This window comes from Populus nigra, chromosome 5 (assembly GCF_951802175.1).
Source record: "Populus nigra chromosome 5, ddPopNigr1.1, whole genome shotgun sequence".
Lineage (NCBI taxonomy): Eukaryota > Viridiplantae > Streptophyta > Magnoliopsida > Malpighiales > Salicaceae > Populus > Populus nigra.
Genome location: NC_084856.1, coordinates 20,245,721 through 20,267,975, shown reverse-complemented (window position 1 = coordinate 20,267,975; position 22,255 = coordinate 20,245,721). Strand labels below are relative to the sequence as shown.

Here is a 22,255-nt window from a genome sequence, read left to right as displayed (position 1 = left end):
GTTCTTTTGTTGGGACTTACAGGTTGAATTTTGCATGGTACAAGCAGATTACAAAGACCAATTGCTAAAAGTTTCTCAGTATCGCATTTTATGGACCCACTTTCCTGAGTAGGTGAGGGCACCTGAATCTAACTTTTGGCTTGTGTGGTGAACTCTAACCAATTCAATGGTCTATTAATTTCGACATGGTAATAGAAGCTCGAAATGCCAAATTCATGATTACATACAGAGGTGGTCACCGTTATTCATTCAGTCCCAGTTAGTCCCAGTCCCAGTCCCACACAAGATATCCTAGTGCATCAATTTCTTCAGCTATCATATCTTGTTTTTGCAGGGGATTTAGCACTTATTGATTTTAATTAAAGTCTTCAAAATCCAATATAACAATCAAAGTTGGAAGTGTCCCCCATTATTGCTTGCCTTCTCACAGGACAAAATCTTGGTCATGCGTTTTGCCTACACCACCAAAACCCATGTCCTAACCTTCAATATAACAGTGTTTTATTCTGATAGGACCCGTTGTAAAAATCTGAAAACAGGAGCTTTTTTGCAAGGCTCCTGTAACTTCTACTCTTCTTTAACAGCCTAATTAACCAAAACTCTAAACTGTAATGGTTTTTCATTGTAGTAGTAGATACAGTTCCTATGAATGGCTACAGTCAAATCACTCTTCGGCCCTGAGTTGAAAAAAAGAAGTGTATTGGTATTGAGGGTGTTTTAGTCTTTACAAGTGGTCCATTAATCATTAAAAAGTTGTTTAGGGATATTCCTAAATTTAACCCTTTATTGAGTTGTTTTCCAAGGGCTTTTTAGTCTTTTCAAAAACATTGAAATAGTTAAAATACTTATTTTACCTTTGAAGTAAAAAAAGAAAAAAAAGAGTTGTTGATCGAGGATTTTTTTGATTTTTTATACTTTGACATACAATAGAAATACTATTATATTCTTAGAAAAGATAAAAATCAAGACATGCGTCTAGGGGCATTTGTGTACTTTCACTATAGTTTTTTTTTTGTGATTCTTAGGTTCATGAAGGGCATTTTGGTATTTCTATATTGTAAAATAATTATTTTATTCAAAAAAGGTGCTAGCGCGTTACGTTCACGCGCCAGCGAGTAGATGTCATACCGGTGTATTATGGTTGGTTTCTTGTCGGCGATCGTTTCTTTCCTTTCTTTTTTTCCTTTCTTTTCTCTCTCTTCCAGAGAAAGTGTACATTTGTTCTATTTTCTTTAGATTTATCAATTTCAGTTCTTTTATTTTCTATTGTTTATTGTCATCATTGGTCTTATTATAAAAGTTTTAGTTATTTTCAATTTAGTCATTGAATTACAATGTCATATATTATTATTTTTTCAATGCAGTCCTTATTCTTTTGGTTTCTATTTTTTTTCCTTGACTCTTTTGTTAAAGTTTTGTTAGATTTTCAATTTCATTCTCAGCTTATTCTAGTCTCATGGCCTAAGCCGTGGGTTTTAGACCTTTTTTTAATAAAAGTTTTTTTAAAAATGATTTTTATTTCATAAAGTGAGCTTTATTTTATATAAAAATATTTATTCTTAAATAATATTTCTTATATGTTTGGTCTTGCATAATGTTTTTAGTTCCGTATTTGTTTTTGTTTGTATCATTTTTTATTGATTTTAATAAGTAAATTCAATAGATATAAATAGATAAATATCTCATTTTACAAGATCAAATATATTGGCTTATATCTATCTCTTAATTTTTCTAGTTTATATTTTGGTTATTGTTAACTTTTTTTTTTTACATAAATGATTTATACTTTGATTAGACATGAGCCTTTTGATTTATACTTTGATTTTTTTTTTTTAGAAAATAGCTTGCATACCTAGGGTTTTTTTATATATATAAAAAATACAGTGTGCGAGTTAAATAACTAGTATAAAGTTAAAACGTGTGGGAAAAACAATTTTTCCCCACACCCATTAGCATTGTGGATTATACAATAGTAATCCACAATGTTTTTTTTTTTTGCATTTTCACTCTTTTTTTCCTTCGGTTATTGATTTCTTTTTTAATTTAGTCCTTGTATGATATGTTTATAGGGATTTAAAGTTGATAATTTATTTTAATTTGCCTTTTATATGATTATCATGGTATCAAAAAAAAAATATCTCGTCATCACGATATAGTCTATTTTTTAAGAGTTTAGTTAAATAAAAACTGATTTTGAAAAAAAAACTAGGTTATTAAATTTTGTGGAGTTAATGACCTGATTCACGAGTTTGGTGAGGCAATCCTGGTTGTCCCGGTTCACGGGTTTAGCGGTGGTTTTTATTTTTACTAATTATACTTGATTATGTAATCATCTATTTTTTTTATCACATAGTTAAAAAAATAGTTTTGAAAAAAAAACATGTTATTAAATTTTAAGAAGTCCATGACCATGTTGACGGGTTTAGCGAGTTTGACTTTTAAAAAAAATCATTTTTTTATTTTATCCTTCGATCTTGGGCTGATTGAGAATTGAGTTTTATAATTGGTTTTGTTTTGCTTTCTATGAGATTATCATAGTCTTGAAAAAAGTTCCAATACTCGATTTTGCAATCATCTATTTTTGTTATCATATAGTCAAATAAAAAATAATTTAGAAAAAAAAACAAGTTATTAATCCCAATTGAGTCCATTACCCGGTTTGCAGGCTTGACATGTTGATTCGGGTTCCCTGATTCATGGGTTTAGCGGGTTTACCCATCAAACCTTATATGCTTAATTTTTAGTTTTTGGTTCTTTAATTTTTCTAATTGTTTTTTATATTTCATTCTTTTTCAATATTGGATTAGGTGGGAAATAGAATTTATGGTTTTTTTATTTATTTTTTACTTTCTATAAGGTTATCACGATCTCAAATAAACATATTTTTTAGGATTGATGTTCGATTTTGCAAGTATATAATTTTATCATAATATTAAATAAAAATAATTTATAAAAATAATAAAGTTATTAAATTTAGTGAAGTTCATGATCCAAGTCGCCAGGTGATTGAAGTCGATCCAATATAGTATAATCTCAATATTAATAAAACATTGTCGCCTTAAAGTTTTGTTAAAAGATATGACATGTTTTTAAAGGTCATTTGGTTATTTTTTGATACAATAAATTGAATGATTCACTTTGGATCAGCTCTCATGCGGTTTAATTTAAAACTCGAGCGAGACAAAGAGTCAGATTGATAGATTTCAAGATTGAATCGCTTGATTGGATTTAATGATACTACCAAAAACATAATTGTATTCTTTAATATATTTTTTTAGTTTAGAAAAAGAATAGTTCAATTCACAGCGGAGCACAAACAAATGTACTAGTATAAAGTTAAAAGGTGTGAGGAAAACATTGTTTCCTCACACCCATTAGCACTATAATTGTAATCTACCTTAGCGCTGTAATTGTAATCTACCTTTTTTTTGTGTTTTGACCTTTTTTTTATCCATTGGTTATTGACCTTTTAATTTATTCATTATATGATGTGTTTAGGGGATTTAGAGTTGATAATTTATTTTAATTTACCTTTTATATGGTTATCGCGATATCAAAAAAATATCCTAGCATAGAGTTAGTATCAGGAAAATATCTCAGCATCGCAGTACGATATATTTTTGAAAAAAATTAGTTAAATAAAACATGATTTTGAAAAACAAAACTAGGTTATTAAACTTTCTGGAGTCAATGACCCAATTTGTGATTCTAGCGAGGTAATCTTGGTTACCTCGGTTTACAGGTTTAGTTGTGGTTTTTCTTTTTACTTATTGATCATGATTACGTGATCTCTTATTTTTATATATATAGTTAAAAAAATAATTTTGAAAAAAACCTTTTTATTAAATTCCATGAGCCTGTTAACGAGTTCAACTTTAAAAAAAATTATTTTTTTCGATTTCATTCTTCGATATTATGCGTTTGAGAATTGAGTTCATAATTTATTTTATTTTATTTTATATGATATTATTATAGTCTTAAAAAAAATCCTAGTATTTGTTTGACACTTGATTTTATGATTGTCTATTTTTGCTATTATATAGTTAAATAAACAAGTTTAGAAAAAAAAGGTATTAATTCCAATGGAGTCCATTATCCTGTTTATAGGTTTGACGTGTTGACTCGGGTTATCCAATTCATGAGTTTAGCAGCTTACCCATAAAACTTGATATATATTTTTTTAATTTTTGATCCTTTAATTTTTCTATTTTTTTTATTTCACTCTTCTTCAATATTGGATTGATTGAGAAACGGAATTCATGATTTATTTATTTTTATTTTTTATAGGGTTATTATGATTTCAAATAAATGTTTTTTTAGGGTTGATGCTCGCTTTCGCAAACATCTAATTTTATCATAAAATTAAATAAAAATAATTTATAAAAATAACAAAGTTAGTAAACTAATTGAAGTCCATGATCTAGATCCCCAGTGATTGAGGTCAATCCAATCTAGTATCGTCTTACTATTAAAAAAAATATATCATCTTAAAGTTTTTACTGGTTATTTTAGTTATCTTTGGACCCATTTAATTTGAAACTCAAGCTAAACAAAGAGTCAAGTTGATAGGTTTTAAGATCAAACTGTTTGATTAAATTTATTGATATCGCTAAAATATCTCTATACTTTTAATATTTTTTTAAAAAAATTCTAACTCGTAGCGGAGTGCGAGAGAATATACTAGTAATATATATAACAAGGTCTATTAATTTCCAGATGGTTAATACTTCATCCTGTCAAATTATCCAAACCAAGTCTCAGGTTACTAATACCGACCATAGTTATTAAACCTGGATTGACCCGGTAGTTCGACCCAGAACCTGGTCTACCTAGTGATTGAACCGGTCTGAGAAAGGTGAAAGACAGGCAAAAGCAGAAAAAGGGTTAAACCTAGTTGACCCGTGATCTGAGTGACCTGGTAGAAACCTTTTTTTTTTTAAATGTGGTTTTTCTTATAGTGAGAGATTATTTTTTTATATATTTTTAATCGATTATTAACACTTTTCAAAGTTCATTATATAAATACTAGAAAAATATTTTATTTTTTCAATGTGGGATTTGAAACTCTTTAATATATATACTCTATGTTCACAAGAAAAAAATTATATTTTTTTAATGTGGGATAAAAAAATCCTTTTGGTTTAAATACTTCAACTTAAAAGGATAACATAGTATTGTTTTTAACGTGGGATAAAAAACCTTTTAAAATAATATTTTAAACTTTATTATTTATAACTTATATACCATATATTCACATGTATTGTTTTTTAATTTTTTCATGTGAAATATTAAAATTTTAAATATTTTTTTTAAAAAATTCGGATTAATTTAAATTCACCTAAATTAATCTATGTAACCTAACATATAATGTTTTTAATTAAATTAACCTGGATCAGGTTTCATAAATACCGACAGATATCCAGTGCATGGGAAAATCCAAAACTATAAAAAAGCAAAATCTTTGGAGATGGACATGCCTCAATGCACGTGAAGGCCTTGTGAACTTTTGTCCTGGCCATAAGGTTCAACCCTATTCTGCATAGGGCAAGCATGAGTATCTGATCGGTACTGCTGCCTCCATCAGGCCGTATTAAAGACCACAAATTGCCTCTGAGAGAGATGCCCTCAACCACTTTATAGTGTTGTACTACTGTATAGGATTAGTCCTAACAAACACGTTCTGAAATCTAGATCATTATAATTACCCTTCTATAAACTATTATAATTAAAGTACAGGATGTTTTGCTTCATGTTATATATATAAGTTGCAGATAGTTCTTTTTAAAATATCAAGATAATATAAAAAATATTGGTCAAAAGACTTGAAACACATTAACTTCCACGGTTTTTATTAATAAAACATTAGTTTAAGATGTGATAAGATTATGGTCAAAAAATCAAATTTCAATAGGTTTGATAAATTTCTAGTAATTTAAAAAAAAAACATTAAAATGGCTTATAGTTCAAATGTTGAAATAAAAAGAAAATCCAGTAAGTGCTATGGGTTTGTAGTTAAAAAGAGAGAAATGAGGACTTGAAGTGTTCAGTGCATAGAAAACTGCATCTGAGATCAGGACAACTGGAAGAGGACAATATCTCACTATCACTTTCATGGTCTTTTTAAATCTATCAAAGATAAGGATAATCCTCTTCTATTATTCTCTTCCTATTTATAGTTTCCCAGCAATATTTACCATGTAATGCCACCTCCGGTTGTGACCTCATCTGTCATCCTTGTAAGGCTGTAAACTCCACCGCCTGCTATAAAAGCAAGACTTTCAAGAACACAATAGCCTGTACAAAGAGGAAGAAAAACCAAGATAAAATCTTCATCAAGTTCTTAGTTCAGAAGGGATGGTTAGCTTAGAAGAAGAAAGGCTGGTTCAAATGGTACATGACTTCATAGAATCAGAATCATCAACACCACCCATATTTCCTGCTTCCTCAAACTGCCTTTCAATCAACCAAGCCAGGTGTTTTACTTTACAGGTAAATCTTTCTTTAATATTGTTGTGTCTTGAAATATTCCTTCTTGTTCTTTGTCTGGCTTTGCCTTTATCCATGTGTGTCTCCTAATATTATGGGCTCATTTTGATCTTATGTTTTGTTAGGAGATACTCGGGAGAGTAACGGAAGCTGAGACTAAAGTTCTTGAGACTCTATTGAAGCATATGAGAAGCAAAAATGATGCAGAGAAAACAACCAGTTTGAAGATGTGGCTCCTGAAGAGGCTGAAAATGGATGGTTTTAATGCTTCCATTTGTCGAACTTCTTGGGCCACTTCCTTAGGATGCCCTGCTGGTGAGTCTCTCTCCCCTCTCTCTATTCACACACCTCCACATATACTAAAGCCTATAACTTCTCTCATTTTCTCTGTTACGTATCTCTGTAAATATCTGTTTGGAGTACTTGATCTTGATTGAAATGTCTAGGCTAGCTAGTTTGGCCTTTTCCCTTACAAATTAGTTTTCAAAAAGCTGTTTTACAAGTCTGTCTCACAAAATTTTCACAAAGTAGATACAAACATTTTTTTTGTGTGTGTATGTGGGGTAGTGCCAGAAATCTTCAGCATAAAAAAAAATAAATTCAATCCCTTCTTAATCAGAAAAAAGTCAGACATGCCATGTAATTACACTCTGAACAGGGTGCTTCTTGTTGACAGCACCCTTATCTTTGGAGATCTTGGATGCAAAGCTCTGGATTTTTTCTTTTTCTTTTTCTTTTTTGAACTTCAAGCTCTGGCTCCTAGGGAAATGGTGTAGTGTCCAAGGGAAGTAATTTTAATTTTCTGAAGCTCATTTATGTGTTTGTTTTTTGTGGGAGTTAACTCTCTTCTTTAATGCTGTTTTACAGGTGCTTACGAGTACATTGACATCACATTGAAAGGTGAAAATGGTGACACAGTGAGGCTCATAGTGGACATAGACTTCAGGTCCCAGTTTGAACTGGCAAGACCAACACCATTCTACAAAGAACTAACAGACACACTCCCATCTTTTTTTGTTGGCAGTGAAGACAAGCTCAGCAAAATCATCTCCCTGCTCTGCTCAGCTGCCAAACAGTCTCTTAGAGAGAGAGGGCTCCATGTGCCCCCATGGAGGACTAGCTCATACATGCAGTCCAAATGGCTATCCAGGTGTTGCAAAGTCACTAATGACAGTAACATTGGTTACAGCAGCAGAGAAAATGGTGAAGCTAAAAATGGCTCACGTCATGGGTATAGCAGTCTGTGGACACCTCCAATGGTTAAGCCCAAGATAAGGGGTCTAGCTTGTCTAGTCAGCTCTCCAGCGTGGGCATAAATTGTTGCTGACCGTGTTTTTGCTGCAACCCAGTTTCTAAATTTGACAGACTGATAGATTATTGATCATAACAGCTTGAGTTTTCTGAGGAACTTCTTGTAATGTAAGGGAGATATTTGCAAGAATAATACATTGTGCTACTGTTAATTCCCAAGCACACAAGTCTTTAGTGCAGAATAGTCCCTCTCTTTTCCCTTCTTCAATTATCAAAGCAAGTTGCGCTCCAATTCATTTGATAAAGTCTTTTGACATTGTTTATTTTATTATAGCTGTTGCTAAAAAGTTTTTGGTAATATTTATTGTACAAAAAAATAAAGTAATAAACAAAAATATAATAAAACAATGATAAAGAGAGGGTGAAACAGCACATTGGATACCCGCAATTCCACATCGCTCATGGGTAGGTGGCCTATATTTTCAGTGATTTGTCACTTTGGCCCTTATAGTTTGGAATTTCTTAATATCATACCTAATGTTTCCAGAATTTTACTATGCAGCCCCTAAATGTTAAACACCTAACTGCAAGAGCGAATTTCGAATAACTTCCTTGAATTAATTTGTTTCAAGCTTGTAAGCATTATCTTTGGTATAATCACATGAACGAGGATGTGCGTGTGCGTGTACGTGTGCGAGAGAGAGAGCACGAAAAGAAAAATGAAAGAAGATGATGGAAAAAGTGGATGAGTCATTAAGATCCATCATGTCAGTCAGGGATTACATTGAAACATTCTAAAAACGTTAGGGTTGATGTTGATAAATTTTAAATTGTAACTGCCGGAAGAGGGACGAACTCCTCCGTTGTCCAGTTCTCGTGTTTTTGATTTATGACTTATTTTCAAAGCATATTTTTATTCTTCATTTATTTCTAATTATATATAGTTATTAAACTTGGTTTAGTTACAAATAAATATAATAATTTATTAAACTAAAATCTGATTTAAATTGAGTTTCTTTTTTAATTTAAAAAGATGTAGTTTTAGTTTTTTTTTAAAAAAAATATATTAAAAAACCTTTTTAACCCAATAGATTAAATTATTAAGTGAGGTCTCAATATATAATTTATATTATTATCTAACATATTTTTCAAGTGAAAACTTTTAAGATGATAAAATAAATAAAATTCGAACTCGTGACCACTTGGTTATTAAAGCTCTGATAGCATATCATAGAACCATCCCAACCCAATAACTTAAATTATTATATAAAATTTTAAGATATAATTTATATTATTTCAAAATTTTATTATTTTATTAAAAAAACTCAATAAATTTTGATTAATTCACCCATCAAAAAGTTGATCACCCCAGCTCATAAATCATGGATAGAACCAGACCATCAGTGGCGGAGCCACGTGGGTGCAAAAGGGGGCAATTGCCCCCTTTATTTTTTTTTAAGTATTTTCTATATTAGGATATTAATATAATAATTTGGGGAGGATTTGATACACGGAAAGTGGAAAGTTGCTGTTTGCTTATATTTTAATATAATATATAATATATATTTTCAGTTTATTTACTTAAACTTTTTCCTTTTTTTTTGTTTTTTTCACTAATTAATAGAGAATCATTTTTCCTTTTGAGTTGTTGTCTTTCTCTTTCTTATGCAAATTTCTTTTCAAGTTCATATAACTAAGTAATTTTTTTTGCTTTATACTTTAGATATATTTTTTTTTATCTTTTCTATTTATTTCATTATCTAATTTTAGTTTTATCTTTTTATAATTAGTTATTAAAAATATCAGGGTTTATGATAATTTAGGGGTTTTAATATGAATGTGTTCAAATATGTTCAAAATAAATGTTTGAATTTACTAATTTAACCAATTAAATGTTTTTTTCTTATTATAAATGAATAAATTAATATTCATGCAAAACCACTATTCTTAACATCTCTTGTATTGACATAGTAGATTATTAAAATTATTTAACTAAGGTCTCTTAGTTCTATAATTATGGATTAATTATTTAATTGAGGTCTCTTAATTTACAATGTACATATATTGATTGTCATTTTATATCACATATTTATTTGTAATTAATTGTTAACGAAATGCTTGGAGTTAGGAAAGGGCATAAGTTTAGATCCTATAAGTTACATTTTTTCTCTCTCGGTATTTTTTCTTATTTGAAAGTATGGTATAGTATTAAAACTTGTTTCACATATTTGACTTAGTGAGTTCATACAAATTTTTTATGTGTGTCTATAAATAATTTAAATGTCTAAAAATGATTAAGTATAATTTAATCAACATACTTTTATATATATATATATATATATATATATATATATATATATATATATATATATATATATTGAAATGAGTTTTGATAAATTGATGTATATTTTGCTATGAATATCATATGAAAGATTTAGAATTATTGTGTAACTTAACTGATTTTATTATTATGTAGTTGTGTTAATTATTATGTAGACACTAATGATAATAAAAAAAATCAGTAGGTTCATTGATTAAATTAACACGTCACTATACAAGTATTTCAAGCGTAAATCCCTTGAAAATAAATAGTTATTCAAAACTTCAAATCATGTAACTCAATCAAGTTAAAAAAAAATTATATTAAAAAGTCATAGTATTTATTAATAATTTACCTGCAGACCATCAGGATTAAAGATTCCTAGCACAAGATTTTAAACTAATCAAATCAATAAATCGACCAAGCTTTCTGCACCATCGAAACAGTCTCTCCGATCATATCCAACAATATTTTTCCATGACATAGTGCAATAATTATCAAGCATATCCAAGAGTGACGTAGGGGCCGCAAGCTAACAGGTGAGAAATACAAGACAATGACAGAGTCTTGAAAGGCAAAAACCAGTGGCTCTTCTAAAAACAGGTGGCAAAAAACAGGGGGAGGGCAGGCTTTCCTTCTCCTCTCGCAGAAAGAAGGGGAGAGTATACGTTAATGCTTTTGGTTTTGGTTTTTGTTTTTGTTTTTGTTTTTGTCAGGCTTTATTGTATTTTGTCTCTATTTGGTGTATGCACTACAGGAACGTAAGTATTGACAGGCAGCAGAAGCAAGAAGACAGATGCCCATGGTGATCAATCATGGAGTTCTTAGATATTAATTTAGATCTCCCAGAAGCTTGCTAACGTTCACCTTTCGGTCCATGATTCTATGATTTTCTCAAGTTTGTCGACTCCATGATTATCTTATCTCTGATCCTTGATCCTTATCTTCGAATAATTATCGCAGCTTCTGAGTAGAGAATGGGGTGTTCATATTCATTAGTTTGATTTTTCTTGAGGATATATTTTAGGTTTGCAGATTGGCCGGTGAATCAAGTCTTGTTCGCTTCAATTGGAGTGCTTTATTTTGATTCCTCGCCTATAAGAATTATCGATAAGAGTAAGGGCCGGGGTTGCTATTCTTTGTCTTTGTGCTTTCCAGTCTCTTTTTTTATTTTGAACATTTAGCCCTTTTATTTAACAAAAAATAAAAATAAAAAATTATTAAATAGAAACTACTCATACGAACAAAGACTTAAGAAATTTGCGATTGATTATCTCTTTGAAAGCAAGAACATCTACGATTAATCATCTCCTTATTAAAAAAAATTAAAAAAACCAGCATAAAGTTAATATGTAGTGAGCATGCATGACTTTCATGCCCATTGAAGAAAATATATTAAAGTTGACATAAAAATATTTTCAAAATTTCATCTTCTTAAATTATAAAATTTCTTTGTAATTCTTTTTATTTCTTATAAATATGCTACACCCACATATACGAGTTTATTTGCCTGCGTGACACACGGGACAACTTATTTTTTTAAAATATAAAAAAAAACATTAAAAGCCAACTTATCCTAGGTTTAAGGTCTCTAATTAAATTGATCGGCCAGCCAAATCATGTTGGATAACTATGGAAAAAAAAAAAAAAGATCCCCAATTTTTTTTTTCCTTTTGAGGTGATATAAATCTCATTTGTCGTATACCTATGGATGTTTAGCTTAATAGCTATGATATTCTCCAGTTTTACCAAGAAATTAATATCCCAAATCATAATTATTTACTGCTAATTGTGTGATTAGTCATGCTGATTGTCAATCTAATACAGGTAATTGTAAGATGATGCCATGTCAAATCCTACGCTTCTCCTCTGTCTAGCAGATAAAAACTAGCCAAACTAGAACAGAAACATCCATGAATTTCACCACTAATACTAGCGTGACTTTCGCACAGTTGAATTACTAATATCTGAATTAAATAAATATCTCAAATCTCATTAGAAAAGGAGTCCAAAAATAATAAAGAATATTTCAAAACAGCAGCCTCGAGATATTATAATTTGTGCATGAAAATAACTTTTAACTGGTTGGTTACAATGAGATGATTTCTATGTTTTATATCAAACAACTATTTTCATTCAATAACTTAAGGTTTTAACTAATGTATCGAAAATATAATATATATTATTTTTTAATATATTTCTTGAAATAAAAACTTTTTAAACTTAAAAAATTTACATAATTACATACTATCTTATACTTAATTTTTATCAAATAAATAAATAGTAAAATTCAAACTTGTGACTGCTAATTAGTCTTTAAAACTCTAATATTATATCAAAGAATCTTCTCAACTTAATAATTTAAGTTTTTAAATGAGTTTTTAAAATATAATATATATTATTCTATAATATTTCATACATCTATCAAGTATTTTTGCTCCAACACAAAGCTTAACAAAAAAATATATATATTATGACATAAATTTAGTTTTGATCTTTTCAAAATATATATATATATATATATATAATGATTGCTTTCAAGCAACTCCTTAAAGCAATTTAGCATACGGTTCACCTGATTTGTTTTGTTCGTTTCTAATAACAATGCTCAAATATTAATTATATATCTACCCATTTGCTTAGCAAATCTTCTCTCTGCCCCTCAAACATTAAAAAATAAATTATATTCTCTTTTTTTCTTTTTGTTTCTAGAGAAAAAAACAAAATTTTCACGTAGCGACTACAGTCATAGTACAATGGAGTGATCCAAGAAGTGCCAGGCAATCCCATATATTACTCCAGGCAATGGAACTTCAACTTTTTTTCAATTTCATTTGGCCAAACTGATAAATCAATGTAGAAAAGTAAGCAAACTAATTATATATATATATATTAGTGCCATTTCACGAAATTCTGAAGTTTCCTTATTTAGCAAATAATAACTAGAGAAAAAAACACTCTATGATGATATTTTATGCTATTTAACGAAGACTTTAATATCTTATTTTCTTGCTCACCAATAATTCCTTTTTAAATATATCCAAAGTTATTAAACCAAACTTTAAGATAAGAGTTACAAGTTAGATGCGTTAATTCATATTAACAGTGTTAATTTAAAAAATATTATTTTAATAATTATTTTTTAAATCAAATCAAATCAATCAGATAATAGGTTAACAGTCAAATTAATTAGGCTACACCAAATTCATTCTCACTTGGTTTTATTTAAAATCTAGTATATGTCAAAAACAAATCAATAAATCATTGAGTTAACGTACTCGATCTAGTTTAATAATACCGATTACATATATTGCAGATTCGATCCTAGAGAAGAAGATTTTCAGACGATACAAAACAAAAAAGCCATAAAGAAGAGTATCTTTGCTGAGTTTACCAATGGAAGCTATAATACCCCCCACTATTAATTATACGCTGCTAGTTAATTAATTACCAATGCCATATCCTTCATGACTAGTGCTGATCTTCTGTCTAGCAAAGAATATATATCTATTCAAGCCAAACCAGAAACATGAATGGAGTTCACCACTCGCTCACAGGAATCTCTTTCTTTCTTTCTTTCTTTCTTTCATGCATGCATATATTAATTCATAAGTTGAAACCACCACATAAAATGAAATCATAGTTTTTGGAAAATTAGCAGAATTTGAATAAAAATATTATCATTTGGTACATTTCCTTTGTACGATTTGTTGGCCACCAATTTGATACTTTTCTTCTGATTTGGTGTTGCATTAATATCAAAGAAGAAAATGATTGGAATCTGGCTAATTTTTTACTATGTACATTAGTGGATTAATTTATTAATTTGAATTAATTTAGGTGTTGGTGAGGAAAGAATATTATTAGATGGCTAATCCTGACTTTAACAACACCAAACACTGGACTGTTCACGATCCTTCTAATTCATGTTAGGTCTGCTATAACACTTTTTTATAAAAAAAAATAAAAAATAAAAAATAAAAAATAGCCATATAATGTTTTCCTCCCAATACCCAACTCCATCCCTTTAAGTAACCACTAGCTTTGGTGTCCGAGCTTCTCCGGAGATATTTTTGTGCAAAAAATAATATTCAAGTGTGTTTTCAAATAGACTGAGTTATAGGTGCGATGTTTGTGTATGGTGCATGTCTTTTCATACTCTGGTCTTTCTAGTTTTTAAATTTTATATTTGGATCATGGAATTGTATTTATGTCATATTTTTTAATTCCTGACAAGAGGTGCTGAAAAAGGACACAAGAAAGAAAACATAATTAGGCGGTTCGACAATAAAAAAATATTGATTTGATATCAGTAGGCTTTTTTTAAATAACATAGTTTAATGGAGGTGATTTAAGCTTTAAATCATGCCCAAAAAAAAATATAAAAATCTGTACAATGTATTTTGATTTGATTTTGAACTTTTAGATTAATTAGAATGTGTTCTAGGGGTGAAAATAAAGTTAATTATAATGGTTTATATATATGATGTGATTTTTTATATTATTTTTAGATGCAAACATGTTAAAAATTGAGTTTTGAAGATAAACAAACTCGGAAGTTGATTTTCCAAACAATGGAAGTGGCCGAGAATTGTTGCAAGAGATTACATGTCATTTGGTATTTTTTTTTTTTTTAAGTCTAGGCACAACTAGGCTTGGTTTTCTTGACCCTTCCCCAATTTTATTTCTTATTTAATTATTTATATTCTAAAATAAAAATATCTTCAAATACAATAATCACAATGATAATTTTAAAAAATATTATGATTAAAAATATTATAGTTTTATGGTAAAATTCATCATAAATATTTTTTTGGTAAAATTCCCCAGTTTTATTTCTTTATATTCTAAAATAATTTTTTTTCAAATAAAATTTGTAATACAATTATATCATACCTTTTACATAAAAGTATAACTTTTTTATGGTGATGTTAGCAATTATTTTATAAATAATTGTATATGAACATAGCATGCGAGCGTAATTTTTTTCAAAATCTTTTCATGATTATTTAATGAGAATAATATATCCATTTTTAATTTTTTTTAATTTGTGATTTTTATACAATTCTCTCGAAATAATTATTATTTTATTTTCTATGCAATAACATAAAAATTATCAAGATATAATGTTTTTTTTTTATTTATTAAAATTTGCTTTTTAAATCATGGCAAGTTGTTATTAATAAAAACCATGATATGATAAAACAAAAAAAAAGATTTTTTTCATGTCAAAGACGCATTATTCCATACTTTATCATTAAAAAAAATTGATTTTCATGTACCGTTATGAAATTTCTATGTAAATAAAGTAAAGCAGACTATGCATATTAAACAAATTTTCGATCTTGGATAAAAAAAATAAAGAATAAAAAAAACACAATTAATTTATTTTCATCTACTCCTACGAAGTATTGGTAGATTAAAATAACAATCCGTAGCATAGCATGGTTAATCAGACTAGTTAGATACTAATTTTGTAATGGCGAGATTCACTATTCATTATTGGTGGAGATATGTACTTAGCTAATTCATCGAGACTCTAATTTGAAATTCATAATGAAACTAATCTACAGAGAGGTAAATGGGCTAAAGTGATCTTCTTATTCGAGCACTTAGACTGGCCAGAGGCCTAGCAGCTACTAAATTTGATTACTAGGCTGATCCAGCAATACAAAGCCATTAAATTACAGCTTGTTTTGTTTCTATACATGATAGGAAACATTAAATCCTTAACAGCAGCATACATTTTAAAGGAATATATTTATATTTATATTAAAAATTAAAACATCTCGTGAATGCATTTAATTCGAACATGAATATGTTATTTTTTGAAGAAATAATTATATTAATACATGAATAGTAAGTGGGATAAAAAGAAAAGACTCCCCCGTGTGTGGATCTGTGTTTTTTTTTTTGTTTTTTACACACGAATACGTAACATATTCTGTACTTACTAGCACGGACGTGCCTTTCAGCAATGGAAATGAAGAGAAGATCAATGAAATCAAAATTGAGCTGAGAAACGAGGCTGTTTTTAGCCATTTTATGTTTTTTTTTATATAAAAAAAATTGGTTGCTAGTTGATTCTCTTTGCAGTGGATATGACATCCGATGATATCTCCAACTTATACCAAAATATACCAAACCCAACTCGGTTGATTTAAAAAGTTTTGATTTGATATGGGTTTTTGGTTGAATTAAACAATATATTAATTTGGTAAAACTTGGTTAATGATGTAGCTTCTAAAACTAAAATTTAAGTATTTAGATATGATTTATTATAGTTAGATGAAGATCAGTCTAGACAAACTATATGGATGACTTATTTTTAAAAACCAATATGATAGTTTAGGCTTAATAAAATATTTAATTGCGCTAAACTAGAATAGAATAGTGGCTTAAAATAGCATAAACGAGAGATTCAATTATTGGATCGAGTTCAAATATTTTTAGATGAATTTACAAGCATTTTTTCGTCACACATTTATTTTATCGCTCATCGAACCATTGAATCTTACAAAACTTTTGATTATAAAGTTTATTATTATCACAAAAATATATATATTTATTCAAAGGTTATATGAATATTGATATGTTGAAAAAATAAGTTTGATGTTTGCAATTCAATACTTTAGAATCCAGTGGAAGAGAAATAAATTGTCAATTGTTATTTCTTATGATAATCTTAACATTAAAAAATTAAAATTGATATCTAAAATTATTATATACTTGAAGCAAAGAAATAAAAGAAGTTGGAGAGTCTTGAATGAATATCCATGAGATTGAGGCAATAATAATTTGAATTCGATGATGAGTTTCTTCTAACCTAGAGAGACTGATACAACATGATTTTTAGAAGAAGTTATTTGTTTTCTTAGTTGTTTTTATTTCTATTTTAATTAGTTTAGAAAAATATTTTTTATATAGTGTTTTTATTCTTTTTATTTAGTTTAGAAATTTTATTTATTTTTATTTAGTTTAGACCTAGAATTAATATAAATATGGTTGTTTAATTTGTATTTCAGGAGATTATTTAAAAATAAATATTCAATAATAAAATTTTGAAATTAAAGTTTTTATATAGTGATGTTATTAGGCAGAATCTTTGTGTTGCTTATGATTTTTGTTTTTATTATGTTGCGGCTCTCATTTTTTTTATTTGGGCCACCTATTAATCATTTTTTTAAAACAAATTTTCTAACAAGGCAATCCAAGGTATTTGAAGGGGAGAGTATCTTTCCTACACCGTAGTAAACCAGCCATACCTTCACTGAAACTATCATCCACGTTGATATCTATAATGGAACTTTTGTGCAAATTAATCTTCATGCCTAAACGAAGCTCAAAACACCTCAAAATCCTCTTTATATTAAGCAAGCTGTCATGATCATCCTCGCTGAAAATCACTATATCATTAGCATATTGGAGATCGGTAACTGTTAGACCATGTCCCAAGGAGATACCAGTAAAGAATCCGCCATCCTCATCTCTCTCAATAAGAACAGACAAGCCTCTGAATTCACTAAGCTAATTGGTCTGAATTCCGAAAAAGCAACAGCATCCTTCTCCTTTGAAATCAAACTAATATAGGCATCATTGATTCTTCTTGGCAAAATTCTCTTTCTGGAAAATCTCGAAGCCAAGTGAAAAAAGTCTCCACTGAAAAAATTCCAAGCCCGTTTGTGGAATATGAAGTTAAAACCATAAGGTCCTGGAGCTTTCGAACAATCACAGATCCGTACAGCTAGCTTCATTTCATTTAAATACACTTTCCTCTCCAAGAAACCATCCGAGAGACTGCTGAGCTTTCTGAAATCGTGTCCTCCAATATTCAGTCGTGACCAATTTTCGGTTGAAGACAGACCTGAGAAGAAATTAACTGCTTCGGCCTTGAGTTCTGTAGGGTCAGTTATCCAACCGCCATTGGATGAAATCCTTCCTACAAAATTTCTTCTTCCCCGATTAGTTGCTGGTAGCTGGAAAAATCTAGTATTATGATCACCCAACTTTACACCAGTAGCTCTAGACTTCTGACGCCGCAAAGATTCCAACCTTTTACTAATGCTCCACATCTTCGCGGTCAACTATCTGTACGTGTTCTTCTCCTTTTTGGACAATCCTTGTCCTTCTTTGATGATAACTAGGCCATGGATTTGTCCTTCCTCCTCCATTAGCTGATGTTCCAAATTATCAAATGAAGAGGCATTCCATTGCCACAGCAATACTCTCAGTTTGATCAGTTTTCTGACCACTCTATATTGATTCGGCTCTGTCAACCACACCTCTTCCCACCTACGCTTAGAAATTCCTAATGAATTTGGGTAACCCCACCAATAGTCTAAAAATCTTAAAGGTCGTAATCCCCAGCTGACTAAGTTTCTTCTCATCAGAATAGGACAATGGTCAGAAAGCCCTCTCTTAAGACATGTTACACAAAGGAAGAGAACTGAAGAAGCCATTCTAACTTGCAAAAGTCCTGTCAATCCTGCTCATAGAGTCACCGTCTCCTAGTCAAAGGCAACTCTATCAAGTTGCAGACATTCAAAAATCTCTATATGAAGTCGAGCCAGTACTGTGCAACAAACCACCACTTCTGTCTTCGGGCTGCAAGGAACACCTAAGGCACACCTTAACATGGTTAGTGCATCCCAAAGATCAAATCTATTAGGACTGAAGGAGTAGCCTTGACAGAATGGCGTATTGATTCTTATTACTTTTTTCTTGTGTGAATTGGATCGTTTCACAACACAATGCTATTGTGGTTTAAATCACATTTTGCATTCTATTTGATGCATTGTGCTTTGATCTTTGCAATTTTGCTCGTTGAAGTTATGCATCTTTGGGGATAAGTAAGCCCAAAAATACAATCTTTGTAAACTGTGTTTACAGTATGTCAAAATGTAAAGAATATTACAGAAAACAAGTTTAATTTCAACACAATTTTCATTATTTTTATTTTTCTCCAAATAAAAAACAATATAATACGATCATATTTTCTAGTTTTCTAAGTTGGAAAAATATTCTAAAACTTTTTAAAAATGAACATATTATTTTTATTTTTTATTGGAATAAAAAAACTGGGAAAAAAAAACTGGAAAAGGGAAAGGAAAATCTTCTCTGCTACTGAATTTTTTTTCCCTGATAGTAATTCTGCTCATATCCTGAGCTGATTCTAATTCATTAACACTAGCCTCCACTAGCTCATCATTTTCTTCATGGACAATTCTACCCTCACACTCCCTGCATAATCTAAATAAGATCCAAGAAATCTAATATAGAAAATACATGAAAAACGAGTAATAAGACTTTACTAAAAATTATTAAAAAGAAAAAACCACAATAAAAACGAATACTAAATCACCGACAACCGACAAAATAAAAAAAATCTTCATACTATGTGATAAAAATAAAATGATGAAAACCAATAATAATGTAAAAAAAAAGAGACAGACAAAAAAAAAACATAACACAGAAACTCAAAACCAATAATTCAGATTGCAAAAATAACAATATTGGAACTGATTTTAGTATATTATTATTAGCAAATTAATTTTTTTCTTTTGATTATAAGAAAATAAACATAATTTAAAAATTAGATAGAACAAAACGATACAAAAGTCATCAATTAAATATATAGATTAGAAAATTAACTAGATTGAATATATTTTTTAAGTTATCACCAAACATTCTCTTCCTTTATTCATCTATGTAGGAAATATCAACATGAATCACGTAGAAAGCACGTATTTAACAACAAAATTTATAAAATGAATGGATTTTTCTGATATAAATAGGGGCTGGATATATGATTAGAATGAGCATGACTTCTCATCACTCCAAGAACATCTCAATTTTAATTTAGGTGCAGGTACCGTAGTATTTCGATCCTTACTTTTGTTTTTTTGACTTACCACTCTTGTTTCTAACAATAAATTAGTTTGTACATAATAATAATAATAATAATAATAATAATAATAATAATTTCTTCTCGATACCTTTTGTTTCATGGTAATGTTGAAAGATGTAGAATTCATATTAATTATATAACAAATCTTGAGTAAGTATTTGAAAAAAAATATTAAATTTCTTTAAATACACTAGGTTAATATGGAAATGAACCCTTAAAATATTTTTTTTAAAAAATAATCTCAATTTTTATTGGAGTTATTATTTTCAAATAAAATGGAGTAATTAATAGTATTTTATTAGTTATTTTCTGAATTTATTTTTAAGAAAGATATAGACAAATAAAAAAGAGAAAAAAATCAAATTTATGATTCACAAAAAATAATAATAATATCTCGTATTTTTTCTCTTATTTGTTTTCAACTTTTTTTTAAATAATAACTAATAAAAATTACTAGTTGAATTGAGATCACAAGAACAAATGAGAGGTGTGTTGTTGAGCTATTATGAATCATAGTTTTTTTTAAATAACTTTTTAACTATTTGCTAATCTAAAGAAATTCAAAAGATAAAATAGGTATTTTTAAGAAATAACAATGACATGTAATTATTTATTTTATATGAAATAAAATCAATTATCATCTAGAAATTAATTATATAAAAAAAGGTATTTTTGAAAGATCCAACCGTATATATGAAAGGAAAATCTATTACTATAATTTCTCCTTAACAGATTTTCCTTCCATATATACGATTGGACCTTCTAAAAACACCTTTTTTTTATATAATTAATTTTTAGACTATCATTAATTTTATTTCATATAAAATAAATAATTATTTATCATTGTTATTTCTTAAAAAATACCTATTTTATCTTTTGAATTTCTTTCTATTAGCAAACAATTAAAAAATTATTTAAAAAGAACTATGATTCAATTATAATAGCTCAATATATATATATATATATATATATATATATATATATATATATTAAGAGACTAACTAATTATTTCCCTAAAAATACAGGTATTATTTAATCCTTAGTCTATATTTGAGATTGCCGTCAAAACAATGATGAGTTGAAATTTATTATTTTTATATTTATAAATTATTTTAATACACGATTCTAAAAAAAAAACTAGAAAGCAAACCATCTCAATCCACGAAGGCCAAAACATCGGCCTCGTCCAATGGGTCCCAGTCAATCTCCAAACCCAAAATTATCGATCCCAATTAAAATTCCGTAAAAAACAAAATTAAGTTATTACAAGGTCAAATAGACAGCGAAAGAAAGGAAACAAAACAAACAGAGAAAATCGGACGACCCCTTCAAAACGGCCTCCTTCCATCCCGAAAACGGCGCACCTCCACTCCCCTTTTCATCTCTCTTACCACCCTCCCTCTCATTCCCCGCCACGTGTCCACCTATGTACGGACAAACAACGCGCGCGTATTTTTAAAGTTTCCTCGTCCATTTAATCTCAGTAGACTCTCTTTCCCTCTCCTCCCGCCTCTCTTCTGCGAAAGGTTACTAAATTCCACACAAAAAATCTGTATCTCTCTCTAACATTTTTCTTTCTCTCTACAAATTTCCGGTTTTCTATCATAAACTTGATTTTGTTTTTGTTTCTTTATAGGCGAAGTAGGTGATTAAAATACTCCTCTATCCATCTCTCCTTGTAAAACGCGTAAGCTTCATGTTTCTGGAATCTCCTCCTCCTTCTTTGTGTTGTGGTTTCTGTTTGGTTGCTGAGAAAAGAAAAGAAATAATGAATGCGAGATTTATTTTTAATTTCGTACATTTTCTGCATGTACTTACGTATAGTTTCTTGTTACTAGACGGAGTTGGTTGGTATTTATTAACTTGATACATATTATTGAAGGATTAAGTCGTTTCTGTTTGGTTTCTGAGAAACGGTAGGAAGATTAAAGAGAATGAGTGATTGTTGTAGAGAAAGAACAAATTAGACGGAGAAGTTCGAGTTTAATTATAACGTGCGTTTTTATTTTATTTGTTTTTCTCTGTTTGGTTTCCGAGAAACGAAAAAGAATTCTGAAATACTTGTTTGTTTGTTTGTTTGTTTATCTCTCTGTTTGTTTGCTAATTAAGAAGGAAAGGAAAAATAGGTTATAAGTTATAATTGCTAATCTATTGTTTCTCTTTTTGCTGTTTGGTTTATGAGAATCATTGGAAAAGAAAGGAGGGAACGTATGTGCCCTGTTGTTTTCTGCTTGGTTGCTGAGAAAAATAAAAAGAAAAAGAAAAACGAGAATCTGAGAGTAGAAGTAAAT

General features: G+C 29.1%; 2 protein-coding genes across 2 annotated transcripts; one reads left to right on the top strand and one right to left on the bottom strand.

Moving 5' to 3' along the window:
- Positions 1-6,065: 6,065 nt before the first annotated feature.
- LOC133694125 (uncharacterized) lies at positions 6,066-7,956 on the top strand. The gene is made up of 3 exons (XM_062115573.1): positions 6,066-6,489; positions 6,612-6,801; positions 7,354-7,956. Exons 1-3 carry the CDS (start codon positions 6,355-6,357, stop codon positions 7,800-7,802), a joined length of 774 nt encoding a protein of 257 aa, XP_061971557.1. The 5' UTR covers positions 6,066-6,354; the 3' UTR covers positions 7,803-7,956.
- A 9,540-nt stretch (positions 7,957-17,496) lies between these two features.
- LOC133694867 (uncharacterized) lies at positions 17,497-18,129 on the bottom strand. The gene has a single exon (XM_062116563.1). The coding sequence runs from the start codon at positions 18,127-18,129 to the stop codon at positions 17,497-17,499; it is 633 nt and encodes a 210-aa protein (XP_061972547.1).
- Positions 18,130-22,255: the final 4,126 nt, after the last annotated feature.

Coding starts and splice junctions, on each gene's coding strand:
- LOC133694867 (XM_062116563.1), bottom strand. CDS start 18,129: ATGTGGAGCATTAGTAAAAGGTTGGAATCTTTGCGGCGTCAGAAGTCT.
- LOC133694125 (XM_062115573.1), top strand. CDS start 6,355: ATGGTTAGCTTAGAAGAAGAAAGGCTGGTTCAAATGGTACATGACTTC. Junction 6,490..6,611: donor CCAGGTGTTTTACTTTACAG/GTAAATCTTTCT, acceptor ATGTTTTGTTAG/GAGATACTCGGGAGAGTAAC. Junction 6,802..7,353: donor TTCCTTAGGATGCCCTGCTG/GTGAGTCTCTCT, acceptor GCTGTTTTACAG/GTGCTTACGAGTACATTGAC.